Consider the following 21026-nt stretch of genomic DNA (forward strand, 5'->3'; position numbering starts at 1 on the left):
ACAATTTAAAACAGCTGTTTTCTATTTGAATACATTTTAAATGTAAAAAATGTAATGTATTCCTGTGATCAAAGCTGAATTTTCAGCATCATTACTCCAGTCTTCAGTGTCACAACATGATCCTTCGGAAATCATTCTAATATGCTGATTTGCTGCTCAAGAATTAAAACTATTATTATTATTATTACTATTATTAGAGTGTTGAAAGCAGTTGTGCTGCATACTATTTTAGTGGAAAAGAATAGAAAGTTCAAGAGAACAGCATTTATTTGAAATGGAAACATTTTGTAACATGTCTTTACTGTCACTATTGATCATTTTAATGCAAAAAAAAAATGCAGTTATTGTTAATTGCCTAAACCTAATTTTTGATTCTCTCTCTCTCTTTCAAGCATTTGCCAGTTTGCCAGGTCTGATGGAGCATTTGACGGAGAACTACAAATACTGGAAGAACTTGGATGAGATGAAATGTAAAAGCCTGCGGCCTCCGCCTCCTCCGTGAACCCTCATGACTCCCTTACCCTTGAGGTCAGAGGTTAAATGTAGCATCTCTGCAGGGCCTCAAAGATTCCATCCACTGAACGCAGATCAGCAGCCCTGTTTTCCCGACGACGCTCCACCCCTAGCGACAATCTCCCGGTAACAAGGGTAAAACACAAACAAACGACAAAATGAATGCACTTTATCAGCATACAGTCCTCTTCCAGCATCTTTTCACTCTCTTCTCTTTTTTGTTAAGCCCTGTTTTTAATGCATTCTGGACAGCAATTTTTTTTAATGTCTGATGCAAGAAGATAAAGACTGATCTTAGTCCAGCAGAGGACTGTATATACTATACGCTCTAAACTATGGGATATACACTGGGACTGAAACGTGTATGCTCAGAGAGGTCTGTAACTATACACATGCACATATAATATTAACAGACCAAATGCCAAAAGGGCTTTATTTGGACTCTGAAGCAGTTATAAGGAGGAAAACTGTGTCAGTGGGACTAAACTACTTTGGAAACCACAAAGGACCCAGTAGGGAGCCCTGAGGCACTCCCTTCAGTCCTACCACATCTTCCCCCTTATTAATTTGATTCAAATTCAATGCAGATGGAATTTTTCGACAGAGTATTTTTGAGAGAAGCAAATGTCAAGTTGCCAAACCGGAAGAACTGAAGACGAGCTTGTATTCGGACGATTGACCAGCACTGAACACGATTCAGTGTGCGAGAGTGTAAAAACTGCGACGGATCAGCCCGCTGCGGGCTGTCATTATTCCAGCGTTTTCTGTATCAGAACGACTCAAGCCCTTCTCAGACTCCAAGGACTGGTGTGTAATAATCAATAATTTTGATATAAATAGCCAATAATAACAAAGAATATATTTCTCAGAAACACTGTATATTCAGACACATACTGTAATAACGTGAAGCTTGATGTGTGAGAGCGAGAGAACGAGCGTGTGTATGTCAGCGATAAATGTATTGGCATATGAGAACATTTAGCATTTTACACATGGCAGTTAACATTCCTATTTCACGCAACGGTCCGTACGGATGCAACATTCCCTAATCTGTGTGTAAACTCCAGCACAGCCTCACAACGAGACCACTGACACATCGCTCACGCCGACTGGTGAACTTGCACGTATTATAAGTGTTACACCATTTTTAAGTATTATTTATTTACAAGATGAGCTCAGCTGTATATCGCTTTTGTAATCTCGGGTCTGCTTTTACCAGAGAAACACACCGCCGACACGCTTCAAACGTTCACCTTTCGAAGGCCAAAAAGCATCTTGTGCCAAAGGTGCGTTTATAATCAAACACGATGATGAGTTTTAAACAGATGTTTGGCCGAAGCCGGTTGGACTGATAAAAGAGCTAGTTTAGATTTCTTCAAAATCTGTCACAGTGACCGATCGGTGAGAAGATTTCTTTTAAAAAACCCATTACAGTTACCGGATTACAGTTGGACCACGCGTAGCTGCGTTGGCTCGCAGACAGGCTTAGTTAGAATTGATTCAATGTTTATAACTCGGTTGACGTTCAGCCTTTTACTCTTTATACGTTTGGAAAGGAGCAGCTTTACGATGACCTTTCTAGAACTCACCAGCACGAGAGCGTTCCAACTGCGATGACGCCATCGTGACATAAACTCTACGATGCCCTTGTAAGATGGCGGCAGCTGTTTTTTTTTTGTGGTTGTTCTTCGGTTGGCAGTGCATCACAGTGACCGTGTTTTGAAGCATTGTGCAGTTAAAGGCACGCGGTGCACATTCAGCAGCTCGCAGGGTTTTGATTTTCCTCTTTCCTGTTCTCTCATCCTTCCTGATTCTATCTGTTTCCCTCCCTTTTTTCTTGTTGCTTTAATGTGGTCGCAAGGGTAGAACAGTGGCTTTGGTAGCACTTTTGAAGCCTGTATATGTAACGTATTATGTAAAGTATTCTTAATGCGCGCTAAATCAGTGGGTATTGGCCAATGTTAACCTTTTATCATTAGTATTGATCTAAATCAGACAATATTTTTCTAGCAGATGATGTCAGGGATTCTTTTTTCCAATTAAAAACGTTTTTGTAACCACTGGTATACACAATGATTTAACACATAAAAAATTGGGTCATGGTAATGAATTTTTAAGGTGTTATACTTTTTAAAGGTATAACTGTGGTTACAATTTTTTACAAGAACCTACAACTGATTTATTATATAAATGCATTGAATTCTTTTATAATATACTGCATATGCATGCGGTTTTCTTTCACCCGTTTCTTTAGAGCTCTACAGACATGAATGCCGTTGTACAAATGATGGCGTATGCTCTTGTCACCATCTAGTGGTAAATCTAAAGAACTATACACATTATTTAAAGGGATAGCTCCCCCGAAAATTCAAATTCTGTCATTTGCACACCCTCGAGCTCTTCCAAACTTGTGTGTGAATTTCTGCTGAACATAAAAGAAGATATTTTGAAGATTGTCTGTAGCCGAACAGTTAAAGGGGTCCAAAATGTTTGGTTACAGACACTATTCGAAATATCTTCTTTTATGTTCAGCAGAATAACGAAACGCGTACAGGTTTGGAAAAACTTGAACTATCCCTTTAACTCAATTGATGGTGTTACGTAGTTGTGTTTTTATGCAACTATGAATCAAAGAGCTTGTGTTTGTTTATTTCTTAGGGGGGAACATTTTTTAAATTTTTTATGGCTGTATAATCATGTTACCTAAAGTCCTTGTGATCGGAAAGAAAAAAGTACAACAAACAAAGTTTCTTGAGACATTACCAGTCAAACATTTGGACACATGTACTTATTCTTCGACTGTTTTCAGACTGGTAGAGTACGCACATGAGATTTGACATCCTGTAGTGTGAAATCAGATTACATGAAATTTGTACGATGAACAAATGCCAGTGGAGGATTTCGATTGTCTTGATTCTGGGTTTGGAGCCGACAGAGAGCCATAGGACGTTCTAGAATTTATAATGGACCTGTAGGTCCGAAGATGATGTATCTATTCCCTCTTTTCCTGTCCTCCACCCCGCTCATCCTCTCTCTTCCTGTCTCCTGTATGCTTGCATTATCCTGCTCTGTAACAAAACGTTTCATTGCATTGTCACAAATACATAACCAGGGAAAGTCAGATGTTTTGACTATGAATTTCTATGGACTCTTTTACAGATATTAATATGTAGAGTTAAGAGAGCATATGCCTTAATCTGTGTTATAGACACGCACGCGGTGGGTTAAACCAATCCTCATTCACGCAACACTGATGAGATTCTACAGCAGGTTTAAAATATGACGTGGCCATGTGATTGTTTCTCTTTCCAAATGTCTGTTGTTATATTAACATGAGGATTATTACCGTAGTTGTTCCGGAGGCTGTTTGATAGTTTAGTTACTGGTGGCTTTGTTCATTGTTGAATGTTTAGTGATGGTGTGCTTAAAGAAACAGTACAAGTTATATCAACAGTATTTAGGGCATAATTTCGATTATAATAGAAAATCATGTTGACTTGTCCCTGTTTTTTTTTATTTATATGAATATTTTTTTTCAAAGCAAAGTAAGTATCACAGTTACAGTAGTCTGCTTAAGTTCCAGAGGGTTTAAAATCAGAAACATATTTTAAAATACGTTTATTATCATTTATATTATTGTACCTGTAAAAGTAAAACTAAGTTGTGCTTTTTCAACTGGACTTAAGCATCACCAATGTAATGTTTGCAGTTGATTTTGGCATCCTTGTGCATATTTTAGCAATCCTTTTTGGTTTGTTTAACCCTCGTCCTTCCCTCGGGTCATTTTGACCCGAAACTCATTTTTTAAACTCATTATTTAAAAAATTGAGAGTTCATCGAAGTGGTCCAAGTCCCTAGGTCTTTTTTAAACTTCAAACACAAAACTCCTTTTTTTTTTTTTGTGCATTCATGGTTCAAGTGCGACAAAAGTAACAAATCCTTTCCTCGCGGGTCAATTTGACCCCCATAGGAACGAATGGAATGCTGAAGAGAAGAGAAACTGACCTTAGGACCCTGCGGAACAGCTCATTTGCTCCATGTGGAGCTATAAGGCCATCTATAAGGCCATCTAGATCTTTGCCGGTGTTGTAAAAATAATTTAAGGATACACGGAGTACTTTCCAACACGATCATTTCTGAGAGAAATAGTAAAGGTGAACGTATATTCGAACAAGTTCTCCGTTTAGGATTAGAACGAATTCAACCCAAGCGCTCTTTGGTGACGTGGATGATGACGTTACTGTTGATCATCGTATAAAGCCCGCGCTGACAATTTGATTGGTCCAAACAGCTCTTTTTCGAGCATAATTGCTCCACAACGGATCAAGTCCAGACCGAACTTCCCGTCCTCAAATGTTGTGGGCGGGGCTAAGTTTGGCTGGCATCCAGGCTAGCAAAGACACCCAGTGCGAGATATTTTGAGCTGAAGTAAAAGGGTTATGCATGAAATTGTGTTATTTTGAATTTAAAGAATGTGAAGAATATGCTTGAATTATTTATATTATTTATTGATAAAATCTAGTAATTTAAAGGTAAATAAAATCAAATAAAAAACAAAAAAAATGCATTAAAAAAAAATATATATATATATATAAAAGGATCATTTCAGGGCTTCGGGTCATTTTGACCCGCGAGGGAAGGATTTGTTACAATGTGCGAGGGAAGGATGAGGAGGGATAAGTCACAGTTAGTTTAGCTTTGCAGTCAATGTTATGACATCAATGCTGTTGAGAACTTGAGCCAAAATATTTCTTTATTTAGAGATGGTTACTGTTATCTTATAGTTTCACCAATTTATTTTTTATTTCAGCTGCATCTTATTACAGATTCAGAGAATCTCTGTGTAAAGGTGGCAGAAACGCTCAGGCTCATAGGAAGCGCTAATGCTCCGTCCATTATCACTAGCTAGCTATGTTCCCATCCACCTATTTTTATGCACATAAATTCTTAAAATGTGCACATGCGCTCAATTGAGGCGGATACATTTTTATCCAATAAGACCGCGTGCGGTAAACTACGATTCCAAATAAATTCCTCAATGTGCAACAAACTCACATGACTTTGCCTTAACAGTGGATGTGATTGGATAGCTGGACTAACGAGTGGACCAATCACATAGCACAGCATCTCAAATGTTGGTTTGGTCATCTGAATGATTTGGTTTCATGATTGTGTTCCCAAACCCCAGACATCCAAATAATGCAAGATAACTTGACGGCGTTTCTTGCGTTTCGTCTGCACGCTTTGAGGCGCAAGTCATTTATGAGCCACAGTAGCTTCCCCGATTGTAGCAACTTCCATTTTAACGTTTTTTTTTCCATTTTGTTCTCTTGAACACATGGGATGGAAACGCTGCTTTATTCGCAGATGTTTTTTTCCCAACTGGATGGAAACATAGCTACTGTCAGTACAGCATCATGTTGTGTTACCTAACTACCTTAACCTTACTACCTAAAGTATTACAAATGTTGCTGGTGAAATAATTCATGACGGATCAGTCCATGGTCGTATCCGAACGTTGTTGTGAATCTTTTCAAAGTCTCATCCTTCACACTTCAAAGGGCTCTCTTATTGGCACACCATTATGACCTCACAATGACATCACAGCCGGGGGCGGGTCTTGCTCTGAGAAGCGGATGAGACGCGGCCTGGTCGATTAGCGAGCGTGAACTGTAACGATAGGTGCAGATTCTGTGCCAATTACTGTATTTTTGAAGTACGGGGAATGCGCAAATGTCTATGAACTATTTTTTATTGAACAAATACATCACTGGTCACATGCCGTTCAACAGGTTTGTTTTGTCGAAGGATTAAATTTTTTTTGTATTGTCAGTTGTACAAAAAAATTTGCATAAAACGTCCGTTTGCTTTGTTTACTTCTGTTTTATTCTGTCTCTACATCTGCTGTCGTTTGGAGCTGTCACTCCAACTCTGAAAACATTGTGTTTGTGAGACACAAAAAAATAAAAATTTGCAATAACGTGGTTGTGATCTGAATTTGCATGGACACACCAAGCTTTAATCAACTGTGCTTTTGTCAGAAATACAGAAGAAGCATACGTTCAAGAATGTTTATTTCAACATTTACTAATAGATTAAAATCTAAAGTATGCATTAGTTAACTAACATGAAACAAGGTTAATACATGCGGTAACAAAAAGATCCTGCTCATTGTTAGTTCAACTAATGTTAACAAATAACACTTTATTGTAAAGTGCTACCATCGATTGCACTTTTAAAAATTCAGTTTTAAAATGACAAACATCAATCACACTATATATACAAATCAACAGATGTTTACTATAGGACACTTATTTAAATGAACCAACCGATTTAAAATCACAACATTATAAGCATTATATCACACTGAAACCATTTGAAGTTAAAACACTTTGCAGATGGTTAGGAAGGCAAAGAAAGGTGTTCATATTTAAAACACAACCTGAAGATGGTGTGGGGAAATGTTTGCACGTTAGATCACAGTTCCTGGTTTTCCTCCAGTTTCTGGAAGACGGCGAGACTGCGGAGCTGAGACTGCAGCTCTCCATCCTTCCACACGATGAGCAGGTGATCCGTGGAGCAGGTGACCAGACCCTTCTCCTTAAAGCTCAGAAACATCTGGAACGCAAGCCACATTCAAACGAGTCCTTTATTTACATCACGTATCCACATTACTTTTAATGCAAGAGGCCTTTTGTAACTTGAATGCGTCTTGCTTCAGTGAACGTTATTTCACCAAATACATGTTCCTGGATCATGTTTGTTGATCCTGGAGCATTCCAGTCAACCAATTGGATTTGAGGGGCTGAATCTGAAATCGCCCCCTAAACCCTCATTCACTATTCCCCATGTTAGTCCACTAATATAGTTCACTTGAAGGAGTGAATGAAAACGAGTGAGTGAATTCGGACAGCCGTTGTGTGTACATTGGCTGTACACTCGTTATTGCGGTGGAATGTGGGATTGAATGAGTGCACTCAATAACGTCCACTATGGTTGCGGACACCACTACATATGGCTGTTCCCTCAAATAATGAGGGTATAGGGGGCGATTTCGGATTCAGACTATGTGAAGTTCCCAGCAAACACAGAATGTTCCCCTAACGTTAGTATTTGGTTCCCGTTTGGGGTTTTTTTTAAATAACGTTCTAGGAACACCTTTTTAGATTCCATTTTGGTAACACTTTATAATAACTACACGCTGTTAAGCAATAGTAAATAGTTAATTCATCATTTATAAAGCATTAATAGACATTATTAAGCAGTTTATAAATACAGCTATAAATGCTTTATTCTTGATTTATAAGCATATCTATACTCTGTTTAATAATTGTATTTTCATACTTAATAAATGATCAATTTATCATTTCTAAATGAAGTATTACATTATTTAGGAGTTGTCAGTGGTTCATCAGATCATTTATAAAGTGTAAGTAAAGGATTAATAAACTATTTAAATATACATTTATACATCTTATTATTTAGACATATTGTAATAGTTACTCAGTGGGTTAGTAAATGCTTTATTAACATGTATTTCCACTGTAATTCATGATTAGTTCAGGTAGTTATAAAACATTTTTGCTATTTATGCCTCGTAAAGCTTTTACAAAGGAGATATAAAGACTCAGTTCTCTTCTGCACTGCTGTTCTCTGGTACTATTTTGACACTGCAAAATATCACAAAAATAGTTAACTGACAACTACTAAATGTTTTATAACTACCTGAATTAATCATGAATTACAGTGGAAATACATGTTAATAAAGTATTTATTTACACACACTGAGCAACTATTACTATATGTCTAAATAAGATGTATAAATGTACATTTAGATAGTTTATTAATCCTTTACTTACACTTTATAAATGATCTGATGAACCACTGACAACTCCTTAATAACTGGTTTGTAAATAATGTAATACTTCATTTAGAAATGATAAATTGATCATTTATAAAGTATGAAAATACAATTATTAAATACATTATAGATATGCTTATAAATCAAGAATAAAGCATTTATAGCTGTATTTATAAACTGACTATTACTGTATATTAATGCTTTATAAACGATGAATTAACTATTTACTAATGCTTCATAGTGTGCAGTTATTATAAAGTGATACCTTTATGGTTTGCAAACACAAAATAACATTCCCAGAATGTTTACGGGTAATTCTTTTTAAATAACCTAAAAATATCTTACACAGAACGTTCCCTAATGGGTATTTTTAGGTTATTATTTGTAAGTAAACTAACCTTCCAAATAAAATGTTGCAGATATTTGTGTAATGACCGATACTATACAGAGCATACAGCATTTAAAGGGATAGTTCACCCAAAAATGAAAATTCTGTCATTAATTATTCACACTCGTGTTGTTCCCAACCCACAAGACCTTCGTTCATCTTCGGAACACAAATGAAGATATTTTTGATGAAATCCGAGAGATCTCCAAGCCCATAGACAACATTTAATTAACACTTTCAAGGTCCAGAAAGGTAGTAAAGACATCATTCCAATAGTCCATGTGTCTCCAGCTGTTCAACCAAAAATACTTTTCGTGTGCAAAAAACAAACAAAAATAACGACTATATTTAACGAGGTCTTCTCTTGGGCTATTCACAATGTAACAGCACTTCCGAATTCGACAGCAGAACGCTGGCTCACTACTGGATGAATCGCGTAGGAGAATGACGTTGAAGAGAAGAGACTGTTGAATAAAGTCATTATTTTTGTTTGTTTTTTGCTAAAAGTATTCTCGTCGCTTCCTAAGATTAAGGTTGAACCACTATTTTAACCATGTCTTAACCACCTTTCTGGGCCTTGAAAGTGGTCATTGTGTTGCTGTCTATGGCGGGTCAGAGAGCTCTCGGATTTCATCAAAAAGATCTTCATTTGTGTCCCGAAGATGAACGACGGTCTTACAGATTTGGAACGACATGAGGGTGAGGAATTAATGACAGAATTTTTATTTTTGGGTGAACTATCCCTTTAAGGCTTGTTTCTGTCAACTTGAAGCGCGTTTATGCTTAAATAAGAGCAAAGATTAATGACATGAAGATATACTGACTAAAACAAAGGATATTTTCATCTAAAGACAATAACCTGACAAAAAAAATGACCAATGTGCATGAAATCCAGCTTACGCATTCATATGATGCCGTAGGAGATTCAAGGAAAGCATTTGATCATTTTTTTACGTGAATTCCCTGGGAGTTGAACCCATGACCTTGGCATTGCTGAAGCCAAATCTCTAGCAGCTACAGGAACTAGAACATTCTTAAACTTTATACACAGAACTAATAATAGAAGTCTAGGTCATTAGATGAAGTCTCTATTCGCCTCTTTTCCTGTCCTCCACCCCTCTCATCCTCTTTCTTCCGGCGTTTCTGTGTTTCAGGGTTAAAAAATGCTACTGTAAGTCAAATCAGCCTACACTGCCTTGGCCAAACAATCCTTTTTATTGTCAGAGCAGGGGTTTATAGGTCAAATAAATCCTGCCAAGCTCAGATTTGAATGTTTAATAAGACATTGAACAAGCCTTTAAAGAACAGTCGTCAATTACTCGCCCTCTTGTTTTTATATGCGTGCCTAAATCACATTGAGATGAGCAAATGATAAAACTTGCTGAAGTTGGTTGAAACATGCGATATGACTCCATAACGTAATGCTAATGTGATGGGCATGCTGGTGAAACACACTACATGTCAGATGATCAATGAGAAAGTTGACTTGTATGTAGATCACATCCTTCACTCTGTCAGAAAGTTTAATTAAACTGCTGGTCAGAATGATTCTCTGCTCCATCCAGGATCAATGACTCGATTTCTACACACACAATCAAAAGCTCTCATCTAAAACTAGTTTATGAAACTAGGACGAGGAAAACACTCAATACCACTAGTCAAAAGAAAAATCACCCATGCCACATGTACCATACCTGCACAGCTCCAGAGTGACCAATCAGATCACCGGTCAGTTCCAGCGAGCGCAGACCAGGGTCTTCTGGGATTTTCTTGGCTGGGGTGCATGCCTGCTTACTGGACCTGCCAAAAGTGCCAAACATGCCAAAAAACCCTGAAAGAGAAAGAAAATATCTGAATAACTACCTGAACCACCCAGAAAATAGTGCACTAAACTCACAGAAATGAAGTTCCCTCACTACTAAATATTCCACGGTCAACTGTTAGTGGTATTATAAAAAAGAGGAAGCAATTGGGAACAACAGCAACTCAGCCACGAAGTGGTAGGCCATGTAAAATCACTGAGCGGGGTCAGCGCATACTGAGGCGCACAGTGAGCAGAAGACGCCAACTTTCTACAGATTCAATAGCTACAGACCTCCACACTTCGTGTGGCCTTCAGATTAGCTCAAGAACAGTGTGTAGAGAGCTTCATGGAATGGGTTTCCATGGCCGAGCAGCTGCATCTAAGCCTTACATCACCAAGTGCAATGCAAAGCGTCAGATGCAGTGGTGTAAAGCACGCCGCCACTGGACTCTAGAGCAGTGGAGATGTGTTCCCTGGAGTGACGAATTACGCTTGCTGACCTCACAACAAGCGCTTCTAGAAAATGGTCAAAGATTCCCATAAACACACTCCTAAACCTTGTGGAAAGCCTTCCCAGAAGAGCTGTTATAGCTGTAAAGGGTGGGCCAACTCCATATTAAACCCTACGGATTAAGAATGGGATGTCATTAAAGGTCATGTGCATGTAAAGGCAGGTCCCAGAGCTTTTGGCAATATAGTGTATATACAGTTGCAAGAAAAAGTATGTGAATCGCTTGCAGAATCTGTGAAAATGTGAATAATTTTAACCAAATAAGGTCATTCAAAATGCGTTATTTTTTATTTAGTACTGTCCTGAATAAGATATTTTACATAAAACATTTTTACATGTAGTCCACAAAACTACAATTTGAATTTATTGAAATGACCCAGATTAAAAGTTTATGAACCATTGATTCTTAATACCGTGTGTCGTTCCCTGGATGATCCACGGCTGTTTTTATGTTTAGTGATGGGTATTCATGAGTCTCTTGTTTGTCCTGAGCAGTTAAACTGCCAAACGTTCTTCAGAAAAATCCTCCAGGTCCTGCACATTCTTCAGTTTTCCAGCATCATTTGCATATTCTAACCCTCTCCAGCAGGGACTGTATGATTTTGTATGGTCTCTCTTATTTAGTTAAAATTATTCACATTTTCACAAATTCTGCAAGCGGTTCACATACTTTTTCTTCGGGTATTTCATACGTCTCTCGGGTATTCATTTTACAGCAGCTGACCTGAACCACACACATAAACACACATCCTCTGCACGGATGAATGATGATATGAGAACATCTGGATCATTTTCAAAAAGAGGACAAGAAAGAAGGAAGGATATGGGTTGTGATGGAAAAAGGAATAGGGTGAGAGGGTATTTAACAGATAAAATGGATGGATGGATGGAAAGAGCAGAAGCTGAAATGAGATCTGAGGCCCTGTTTACACCTGGTATTAAGATGCATTTTGGTCGATCAGATTACAAGTGGAAATCCAAATACAGGTGTAAACTGGGTCTAAAACGTTTTGAGTTTGTCCACTTTTGACCACTTCCAGAGGTAGTCAAAAACACATTCGACCGGATTGCTTCCGTAGTGTAAACGCTCATGTGGTCGAATGTGTTTGAACAGCCACAAAAGACCGTCTACTCTCCGCCTACTGACCTAATGCGTAAACATTATGTGCGCTAGTCAGACGTGATTTCAACTCTGTCGGCTGGAGTCCCAAGTTTGATTTGAAGATGAAAAACGCACCAAGCACAATGTTCTCTCACCGTTCCCAATTTCGAACACACACTCACAGCGTTCGGCTGGTCTTGCGGCTGTCAGAGCACAAATGAAAGCTGCTGCTCTCCGTGTGTTTTTCCGTCGTCTCCGGTCATGTTCATATGTAAATTGCGTGAGCTTATTTTGTCCAATAGATCAAAAGATCTGAAAAAGCCCATACATTTACCCGCCCATAGACCCTCCCCTCGAAGAAATCAGGACAGAAATGGTTGAAAGTGGACAAAAGAGACAGCAGGTGTAAACAGGGCCTGAGGGCGCTTGTGCTGTGAAAGAGGGCGTGTCCTGCTCACCTGAGGAGGCGGGTTCAGCAGGAAGAGGGAGGTCCTGTAACTCCCACATCCTCACACTGCCGTCCTCAGAGCACGACATCAAGTGCCTTCAAAACAAATATCACTTTGCTTCATTCAAATGCTTCACAAAAGATGTTTTGGAGAAGGTATTGGATGCCTTTCATACCCGTCCTCCTGCAGCATGGTGTGTAAGACATTCGAATCATGGGCAATCTTCCTGTACGCCACCACGCTCTTCATCGGCACATCATAAACATACAGACCACTCCCTACAGCTGCCACTATAAACTGAGACAGAGGTCGAACTATGTAAGGCAAAACATGCATGATACGATCATCATGTTTATAATGGAAGGTCCGTTTCTAAACGCTCCATTACCTCTCCATCTGAGCTCATGTGTTGAATGGACGTCTCGATCCGTTTCTGGTGCGTCAGTCTGACCTCCGATTGGCTTTCTCCTGCTGGCTCCTCCCACAGAATGTGCTCATAAACCTGGATCGTCCAATCCACTGAATCCCAGACGATGAGCTCACCGATGTGAGAGCCACTCGCAAACAAGCCGTCTGAGATGAACAATAACCAACACTAAACACAAGAACACTCAACACAAACTGGTAGAAGATGCAAAATGATCTCAATGCGTGTATGAGGATTGATTGCCATCAAATGTCTCACCGTTGATGTTGATGAGAGAATGGATGGTGTCCTGATGGTCAGCTAGATGACGCATGGCCATAACCACAATGTCTGAGCCAGACAGGTTCAACCTAAAAATCACTGAAACATTGGAAATCGTTTAAAAATCATTCATTTTATCAGAACCACTATCGTCAAAGTGATATACAATTCACATATAGTTTAGATTGGCGGTATGGTTCTGATCTGGGCAAGAGCAGTGATAAACCCCCCCTTAGGGTAAACAGAACAGAACCAACAATGTATTGCAGATATCATTAATGTCAATATTAAAATGTACAACCTAATTTGGGAATTTAGTTTGATTCAAGGGGAATCAGAATGCCAAATCCTGACTGGACGAGAGGAGGAGCTGGGGATGGAGGAGGGTAAATGAGCTCTGGAGAAACGTGATAGCTGCTGATAGTACTTATATATGTATGCTGTGATAAGACGTCGTATTCCTATAGGTAGACGTGATCAGCTGACGTCAGCTTGACTACGCTTGATTTTAACTACAGGCAAATGTATCGATAAAAATAGCTTTAGCTACAAAATCAAAGTTTTTACTTCTCAGAGGATTTTTAAACTTGAGTGTAAATCTTTTGAAACATTTTTTGAAAGTACCATCATTTTTTTAAGTATTCAACATCTTGAAAAATAGTTTTTCAGTTACCAATCTCTTTATCCATGGCAGCTGCAATGAAGTTCTTCGGTAACTCCAGCATGGCCGAGATTCCTTAAAAAGGAAGCAGAAGATTTAATAAAATAATTGTATTTAAATACACTGTACATATGCCGTTCAAAAGTTTGGGGTCAGTGAGATTTTTTTGAAGAAATTAATACTTTTATTTAGAAAGGATGCATTAAATTGATCAAAAATGGCAGTAAAGATTTATATTCATATTTTCTTTTGACTGGAGTAAAAAGATATTTCTAATCATCAAATAATCCTGAAAATTTGAATGTATCATGGTTTTCACAAAAGTATTAAGCAGCACAGCTTAATTGATAATAATCGAAAAAGTTTCTTGAGCAGCAAATCAGAATGATTTATGAAGGATCATGTGACACTGAAGACTGGAGGAATGATGCTGAAAATTCAGCTTTCATCACAGGAATCAATTACATTTTAAAATGTATTCAAATAGAAAACATTTGATTTAAACTAATAATATTTCACAATATTAGTGTTTTTACTGTGTTTTAGTATTTTACTGTATTAAAAAATGCAGCCTTCGTGAACATAAGAGACGAAGTTTGAAAAAAGTTATTTGGGCAATTCTATATGGTGTTGCAGAAATGACATGCAGCTGCTTTAACTTTATAAAACTAGCAACATGTGCTGCATTGAGATTATCGTGTGTTTTATTGACAGTTTCTGGTCTTTGATAGGAGTTTCTGTGTTGTATTTGCTCTGCATGAACTTCATTCATATATTTATTTATCTGTGTGTGTGGCCTGGTAAAGTTATGGGGAGTAAATGGACCCACAAAGATGGCAATATCAGAAATCCTTGTCCTTGTGAGGACCTTTCTGGCCAGCTCATAAATCATACTAAGTGATGTTTTTTGAAAATGTAAAAATGCAGAAGCTTTTCTGTGATGGGGAGGTTTAGGAGTAGAGTTAGTGTAATGGAACAGAATATACAGTGTCACAATATTAATGTTTTTGCTTGTAATAATGCAGACTTGCTGAGCATAAGAGCCAAAAACTATTGAAAATAGTAATGTTCCCAAACTTATATACACACACACACACACACATATATAACAGTATAACATCACTGTCTATGGAAAGTCCCCATAAAACATGAAACGTGTGTGTGTGTGTGTTTGTTTATGTGATTTATGAGGACACAAATTTGTATAATGACATGGGTATTACACAGGTATTACAACATAAACCGGGTTTATGAGGACATTTAATATGTCCTCATATTTAAATTAAAAATTTAATGTTTTATTAAAAATGCAGAATGTTTTCTGTGACAGGTAGGTTTAAGGGTAGTGTTGGGGGATAAAATGTACAGTTTGTATAGTATAAAAACCATTACGTCTATGGAATGTCCTCATAATGTAGTTATAATGTGTGTGTGTGTGTGTGTGTGTGTGTGTGTGTGTGTGTGTGTGTGTGTGTGTGTGTGTGTGTGTGTGTGTGTGTGTGTGTGTGTGTGTGTGTGTGTGTGTGTGTGTGTGTGTGTGTGTGTGTGTGTGTGTGTGTGTGTGTGTGTGTGTGTGTGTGTGTGTGTGTGTGTGTACGTACCTGCATCACTGTGATGAACAGTTTTACACTGCAGCTCAAAGTCTCTGTTCCAAACACACAGTTCATTTCCACCCGAGAGCCACACGTCCAAACGATCCAACACCAGCAAACACTGAAAAACAGACGCATCAATAAAACACACCTACACACACTGAAAGAGGAACAGACCTGTTTACACGCACAACCCAAACCATCTGCACACTGAAACAGGAAGGTGGCCACACACACATGGTTCCCGTACTGTACCTTCACAGAGGACTGGAGATCAGATATATTCTGCACTCGGTTTCCTGAATCTGGATCCCATAACTGTTGTAGAATTAAGGACAACCATCAACACAAAGCACACACACACACTTCAGCACGTGTGTGTAAAAGGATACACTGAGTGTTCGGTCTGATGATGCTGTAATGAGCGCTGTGTGTGGGTTTCCACCTCTGATGAAGGTGTATGATGTCATTGCAGTGATCTGCTGCGTATGGCCGCGCAACACCAACAAACAATCACCAGTCTGAAACACACACATACACACAAACAAATTCCGCTGGTTTTCCACTTAGATTGAGCTTATGGTCAGAGAGTAAATGTTATAAAGTAATATGGAGGTGGACAATTAAAGTGAACATTTTCTTTAATGTGTGAACAAAGAATAACACCCTCCCCTAACAGTTGCAAAATATGAATACATCCAGCTCAATATTGTGAATAGAAAAGTTTTAGTACATATGAATATTTCAATATTTATACTAATATGCCATTTAAAATTCACTGTTAATTATATTGTTACTAGTTTAATTATATAACAAATAATATGTATGTGTGCGTGTATGTTGTATACTATATATATACATACATACACGTGTGTGTGTGTGTGTGTACTGTCACGATTAATTGCATCTAACATAAAAGTTTGTATTTGTATATATATATGATATATAATATATGAATGTGTGTGTGTGTGTGTGTGTGTATATATATATGTGTGTGTGTGTGTGTGTGTAAATATATATATATATATATAATATATGTACAAACATTTATGTTAGATGCGATTTATTGCGATTAAGCACTAATATATAGCGCTGTCAAATCGATTAATCGTGATTAATCGGATCTAACACACACACACACACACATACATACATACACACATACATACATATACATACATACATATACATATATATATATATATATATATATATATACTATACGTATATGTACACGTGTGTGTACAGTCACGATTAATCGCATCTAGCATAAAAGTTTGTATGTGTATATATATGATATATATATATATATAATATATTATTATGTGTATATATGTGTGTGTGTGTGTGTGTGTGTGTGTGTGTGTGTGTGTGTGTGTGTGTGTGTGTGTGTGTGTGTGTGTGTGTGTGTGTGTGTGTGTGTGTGTGTGTGTATACTGTATATATATATATACACATACACATATATAATATATGTACAAATATATGTAGATGGGATTAATTGCGATTAAGCACTGATATATAGCGCTGTCAAATCGATTAATCGGATCCAACACACACACACATTCATACATACATACATATATATGTATATATGTACACGTGTGTACTGTCACGATTAATCGCATCTAGCATAAAAGTTTGTATGTGTATATATATGATAAATATATATATATATACACGTGTGTGTGTATACTGTATATATATATATATATATATATATATATATATATATATATATATATATATATATATATATATATATATATATATATATATATATATATATATATATATATATATATATATATATATATATATATATATATATACACATACATAATATATGTGCACAAACATTTATGTTAGATGCGATTAATTGCGATTAAGCACTAATATATAGTGCTGTCAAATCGATATAATCGGATCTAACATACACACACAAATACATATATTGTATAAAACCTAAAAAAAGAAATATTATAAAATGCTATATATTCATTTAAAATAAAATAATTTTCATTACAAAGCTTTTGAAAACTATGGTGTCACAATGTTAAGGTCTTGAAATTAGGCTTATTAATAACAATTAATGATTCATAATACTAATATTAAATAGTATTATTATTATCAATATTATTATTTATACTATTAATTATCCTATTTATGCAAAAAGACTACTAACCAGCACCAGGCTGACTTCTGACCTTATTTCATGTATTTACCATATCATTATCATATGATTAGCATATTCCAGTAGTTCAGTTCCGCTCACCTCAACATTCCAAATCAGCACCAGACCGTCGTCTCCTGCAGAGGCAAACCTGCCCAGCACAAAACACACAGATGGCATGTTGCTCTATTTGCATTAACTAGCGGAACGGTTAAAGAAATCAAACCTTAAAGCACAAAATATATATCAAACATCACGATTGTACTTTATTTTACAGTACATGCACATTTGATGTACTTACTTACTAAAGTACTGAGTCATGTGAGGTAACTAACTACATGGGTTAAGGTTAGGCTCAGGGTTACAACCTTATTACCCACTTAGGACTTTAAAATAAAGTGCTACCAACATCGCCTGCTTGAAATAAAAAGCATGCACTATGACAGGGACTTCTCTCCTGATTGGATTTTAACAATCGCTGAGGTCACCTTTGACCTCTTGAGCTCAGAAACGACTCGTCTGCAGGAAGAACAGGAGAATGAAACTATGATAAAGGGATGAGAACAGGAAGTATGGAAGGGCTCGGAGAAGAGAAACAGGACTCGGGACTCTAAAAGCAATCAGTGAGGTTCTGCACACTGCCCTCACCTGAAACTCTCCTACTGCACCGAGATCACCAGGAGCAGCCAGCCGTAACACACACACACACACCTCAAGAAACATAAACCCTGCGTTACAGTGCCCTGCGCTGCGTGTTTGTATATACATGAGCTTTTTAAAAACGGTTAATGCGCACAGACCCAGAGCTGATGGACACTATCAAGTGGATGCTGAAAGTACACACACACCAAACTCCCTCAAGCTGTGATGATTAAGCTCTTGTCACGCTCTGTAAGTTTGCTTTTGGAGAGGATCTGGCTCAGTCTTAGCTGTCAATCACTGGTCAGAGGCAGAAGAAGAGGAGAAGAGGATTGCTTACCTTAAGTCATCAATCTGCACCAGAAATCGAACAATGTCAAAGTGTCCTTTCAGCACCTGCATCTCCGTGAAACAGTTTTTGGGCTGTTCCTCCTCAATGAACAGCGCCGCGCTCTTCTGCCCACGGAGCGAATATAATAGACAAACGAATCATTGCTTCAATCTAGCACAGAATGTGCTGAAATGACTGCTGTTTGCTCGACTGCGTCGGCCTGTCTCTCTGAAACATGCTCTGCACTCGTGCAACTATGAGACCAGTCTTTAAGAGAACTGGACACTGAAGCTAGCTTATCTTCTGCTTATTGGTAAATAATGGCAACAAAATGGACATGGGTTATGCTACAAAATTGGACTTTTTGTGACTTTTACAAGAGTCTTTTTTTTGTCCAGCCTAACTTTTCCTAATGTATTCAATAAAACACAGTTTGACTATATGTGTGTCTATATATAAGTTTGGGAACATTTTTTTTTTGGCTCTTATGCTCATCAAGTCTGCATTATTACAAGCAAAAACATTAATATTAAAACTTAAATAATGGTTTTCTGTTATAATATACTTTAAAATATTATCTATTCCTGTGGTCAAAGCTGAATTTCCAGCATCATTACTCCAGTCTTAAGTGTCACATGATCCTTCAGAAATCGTTTTAATATGATGATTAATTATTAATGTTGGAAAGAGTTATTTTTTTATAAGCGGTGATACTTTTTCAGGATTCTTTGATGAATAAAAAGTTACAAAAAGAAGAAAAAAAGAACAGCATTTGTTTAAAATAGAAATCTCTTTTAACAATATACACTACCGTTCAAAAGTTTGGGTCAGTAATTTTGCATTTCTTTTTTTTAAAGAAATTAACACTTTTATTCAGCAAGGATGTATTAAATTGATAGTAAAGATTTTATTTTTTGTGAGAAAATATTACTATTTTGAATAAATGCTGTTATTTTTATAACTTTTTATTTATCAGTGAATCCTGAAACAAATATCAGTTTCCAAAAGAAATATTAAGCAACACAACTGTTTCCAACATTGATAATAAATCATCATATTAGAATGATTTCTGAAGGATCATGTGACACTGAAGACTGGCGTAATGATGCTGAAAATTCAGCTTTGCGTCAAATAAATAAATTATATATTAAAGTAAATTAAAATAGAAAACCATTATTTTAAATTGATAATATTTCACAATATAACGTTTTTTCTGTATTTTTGACCAAATAAATGCAGGCTTGAGAAGCAGAAGAGACTTTCAAAAACATTAAAAAATAGTTATGTTTCCAAACTTTTGACTGGTATTTTATATATTCTGTATATATATATATTCTGTACATTATATATATATATATGTATGACACCTTTCGTGACTTAGAGAGAATTCACAAAGTTTTCAAGTATAACTAGTATGAATCCTGGCATAGTAGTATCTCTACATATATTAAAAGATGGCACAATGCAATTTATGAACACTTAACACTCTCTATGCGATAAAATCTTAAAGAAATCTATCTTTTGGAAATGAAAAAGACAGCAAGTTCATAGAATGGCCCATACACACTCTAGCTGTGGTTTATCGTGGCTTGTACTCACCTCCACCGTCCCCTGCGCCTCTCGACCCCCCAGAATCCATCGCAGCATGTTGGTCCTTTATAAAAAAGCCACCTGACTTTACATGCAAACGAGCGGGTTTTAAATGCTAATAAATAAGACAAATCAGTGTAGCGGCATGTTGCGAAACCGCCCGGCAGAGACGCGCGCTGCGTTCTGTTGATATTCTTTATTAAAACACAAAATTGTTCGCGTCAACTCAATCTCTATTGTAATGTGTTTACAACTGTGACACATCGAAACGCTGTAGCGAGATTTGATTGACAGGACGCGTCACGCGTCGCGTCTGATACACTGTATCAGCTCTGCTCCGGTTCTGCTTTTAAGCTAAAAACACTTCGGTTAGACCGGATAAAGGAGTCAAATCACTGTCGGTGTTTGGAAATGTTCATATAAAATCATCTTTTATCGCTCTGACAGCATTCGACCACATTTGTATCTGATCTATGACAGTTACATTACCATCTGCTGACTATAAACAAACTGCGAACTCATGTGACTAACTACGGAAGCTTCAATGGGACACACGTGACCCGCAGTGTTTTCGAACTGAAAAATACCTACGGTCTACATATGGAGGCTTGTTGATAATTGCGACTTTTTATGTCACAATTCTGACCTTTTTTTCTCACAATTGCGATTTTATATCGCGCAATTCTGAGAAAAAAAGTCCGAATTGCAAGAAAAAAAGTCCGAA

At 37.2% G+C, this 21026-nt stretch overlaps 3 protein-coding genes across 5 annotated transcripts in view; 2 read left to right on the plus strand and 1 right to left on the minus strand.

The window, feature by feature from the left end:
* pde8b (phosphodiesterase 8B) overlaps positions 1 to 5047 on the plus strand; it is a 45426-nt gene extending 40379 nt beyond the window's left edge. The window contains exon 22 of the mRNA XM_079835697.1: positions 393 to 5047. Coding sequence (XP_079691823.1) covers positions 393 to 502 — 110 coding nt within the window. The 3' untranslated portion in view covers positions 503 to 5047. The remainder of the gene's footprint in view (positions 1 to 392) is intronic.
* Positions 1 to 21026, plus strand: part of LOC307137479 (uncharacterized protein) — an 890992-nt gene that overhangs the window by 790955 nt on the left and 79011 nt on the right. The window lies entirely within an intron of this gene.
* On the minus strand, positions 6249 to 20845 carry wdr41 (WD repeat domain 41). 3 transcript variants are annotated; one of them, XR_013817953.1, is made up of 14 exons: positions 20312 to 20845; positions 18722 to 18837; positions 17845 to 17893; positions 15962 to 16090; positions 15825 to 15887; positions 15579 to 15690; positions 13990 to 14052; positions 13314 to 13415; positions 13017 to 13201; positions 12804 to 12925; positions 12638 to 12723; positions 10457 to 10593; positions 6708 to 7131; positions 6502 to 6635 (listed from the first exon to the last, which is right to left on the minus strand). XR_013817953.1 is itself a non-coding variant. In XM_079835698.1 (13 exons), exons 1-13 carry the CDS (start codon positions 20357 to 20359, stop codon positions 6991 to 6993), a joined length of 1353 nt encoding a protein of 450 aa, XP_079691824.1. In that variant the 5' UTR covers positions 20360 to 20845; the 3' UTR covers positions 6249 to 6990. The 3 variants fall into 3 exon arrangements, 2 of the variants coding, with proteins under 2 accessions (XP_079691824.1, XP_079691825.1); XM_079835698.1 differs by having other exon boundaries at positions 6249 to 7131; XM_079835699.1 differs by lacking the exon at positions 18722 to 18837 and having other exon boundaries at positions 6380 to 7131.

This window comes from Gobio gobio (assembly GCF_949357685.1).
Source record: "Gobio gobio genome assembly, chromosome: 14".
NCBI lineage: Eukaryota > Metazoa > Chordata > Actinopteri > Cypriniformes > Gobionidae > Gobio > Gobio gobio.

What these genes read in the sequence shown, in the direction of transcription:
- wdr41 (XM_079835698.1), bottom strand. Translation starts at nt 20,359, where the DNA reads ATGCTGCGATGGATTCTGGGGGGTCGAGAGGCGCAGGGGACGGTGGAG. An exon ending in TGCTGAACCCGCCTCCTCAG is followed by an intron (nt 10,594 to 12,637) that starts GTGAGCAGGACA and finishes TTTCTCTTTCAG; the next exon opens with GGTTTTTTGGCATGTTTGGC. An exon ending in GTCACTCTGGAGCTGTGCAG is followed by an intron (nt 7,132 to 10,456) that starts GTATGGTACATG and finishes CTTGCGTTCCAG; the next exon opens with ATGTTTCTGAGCTTTAAGGA.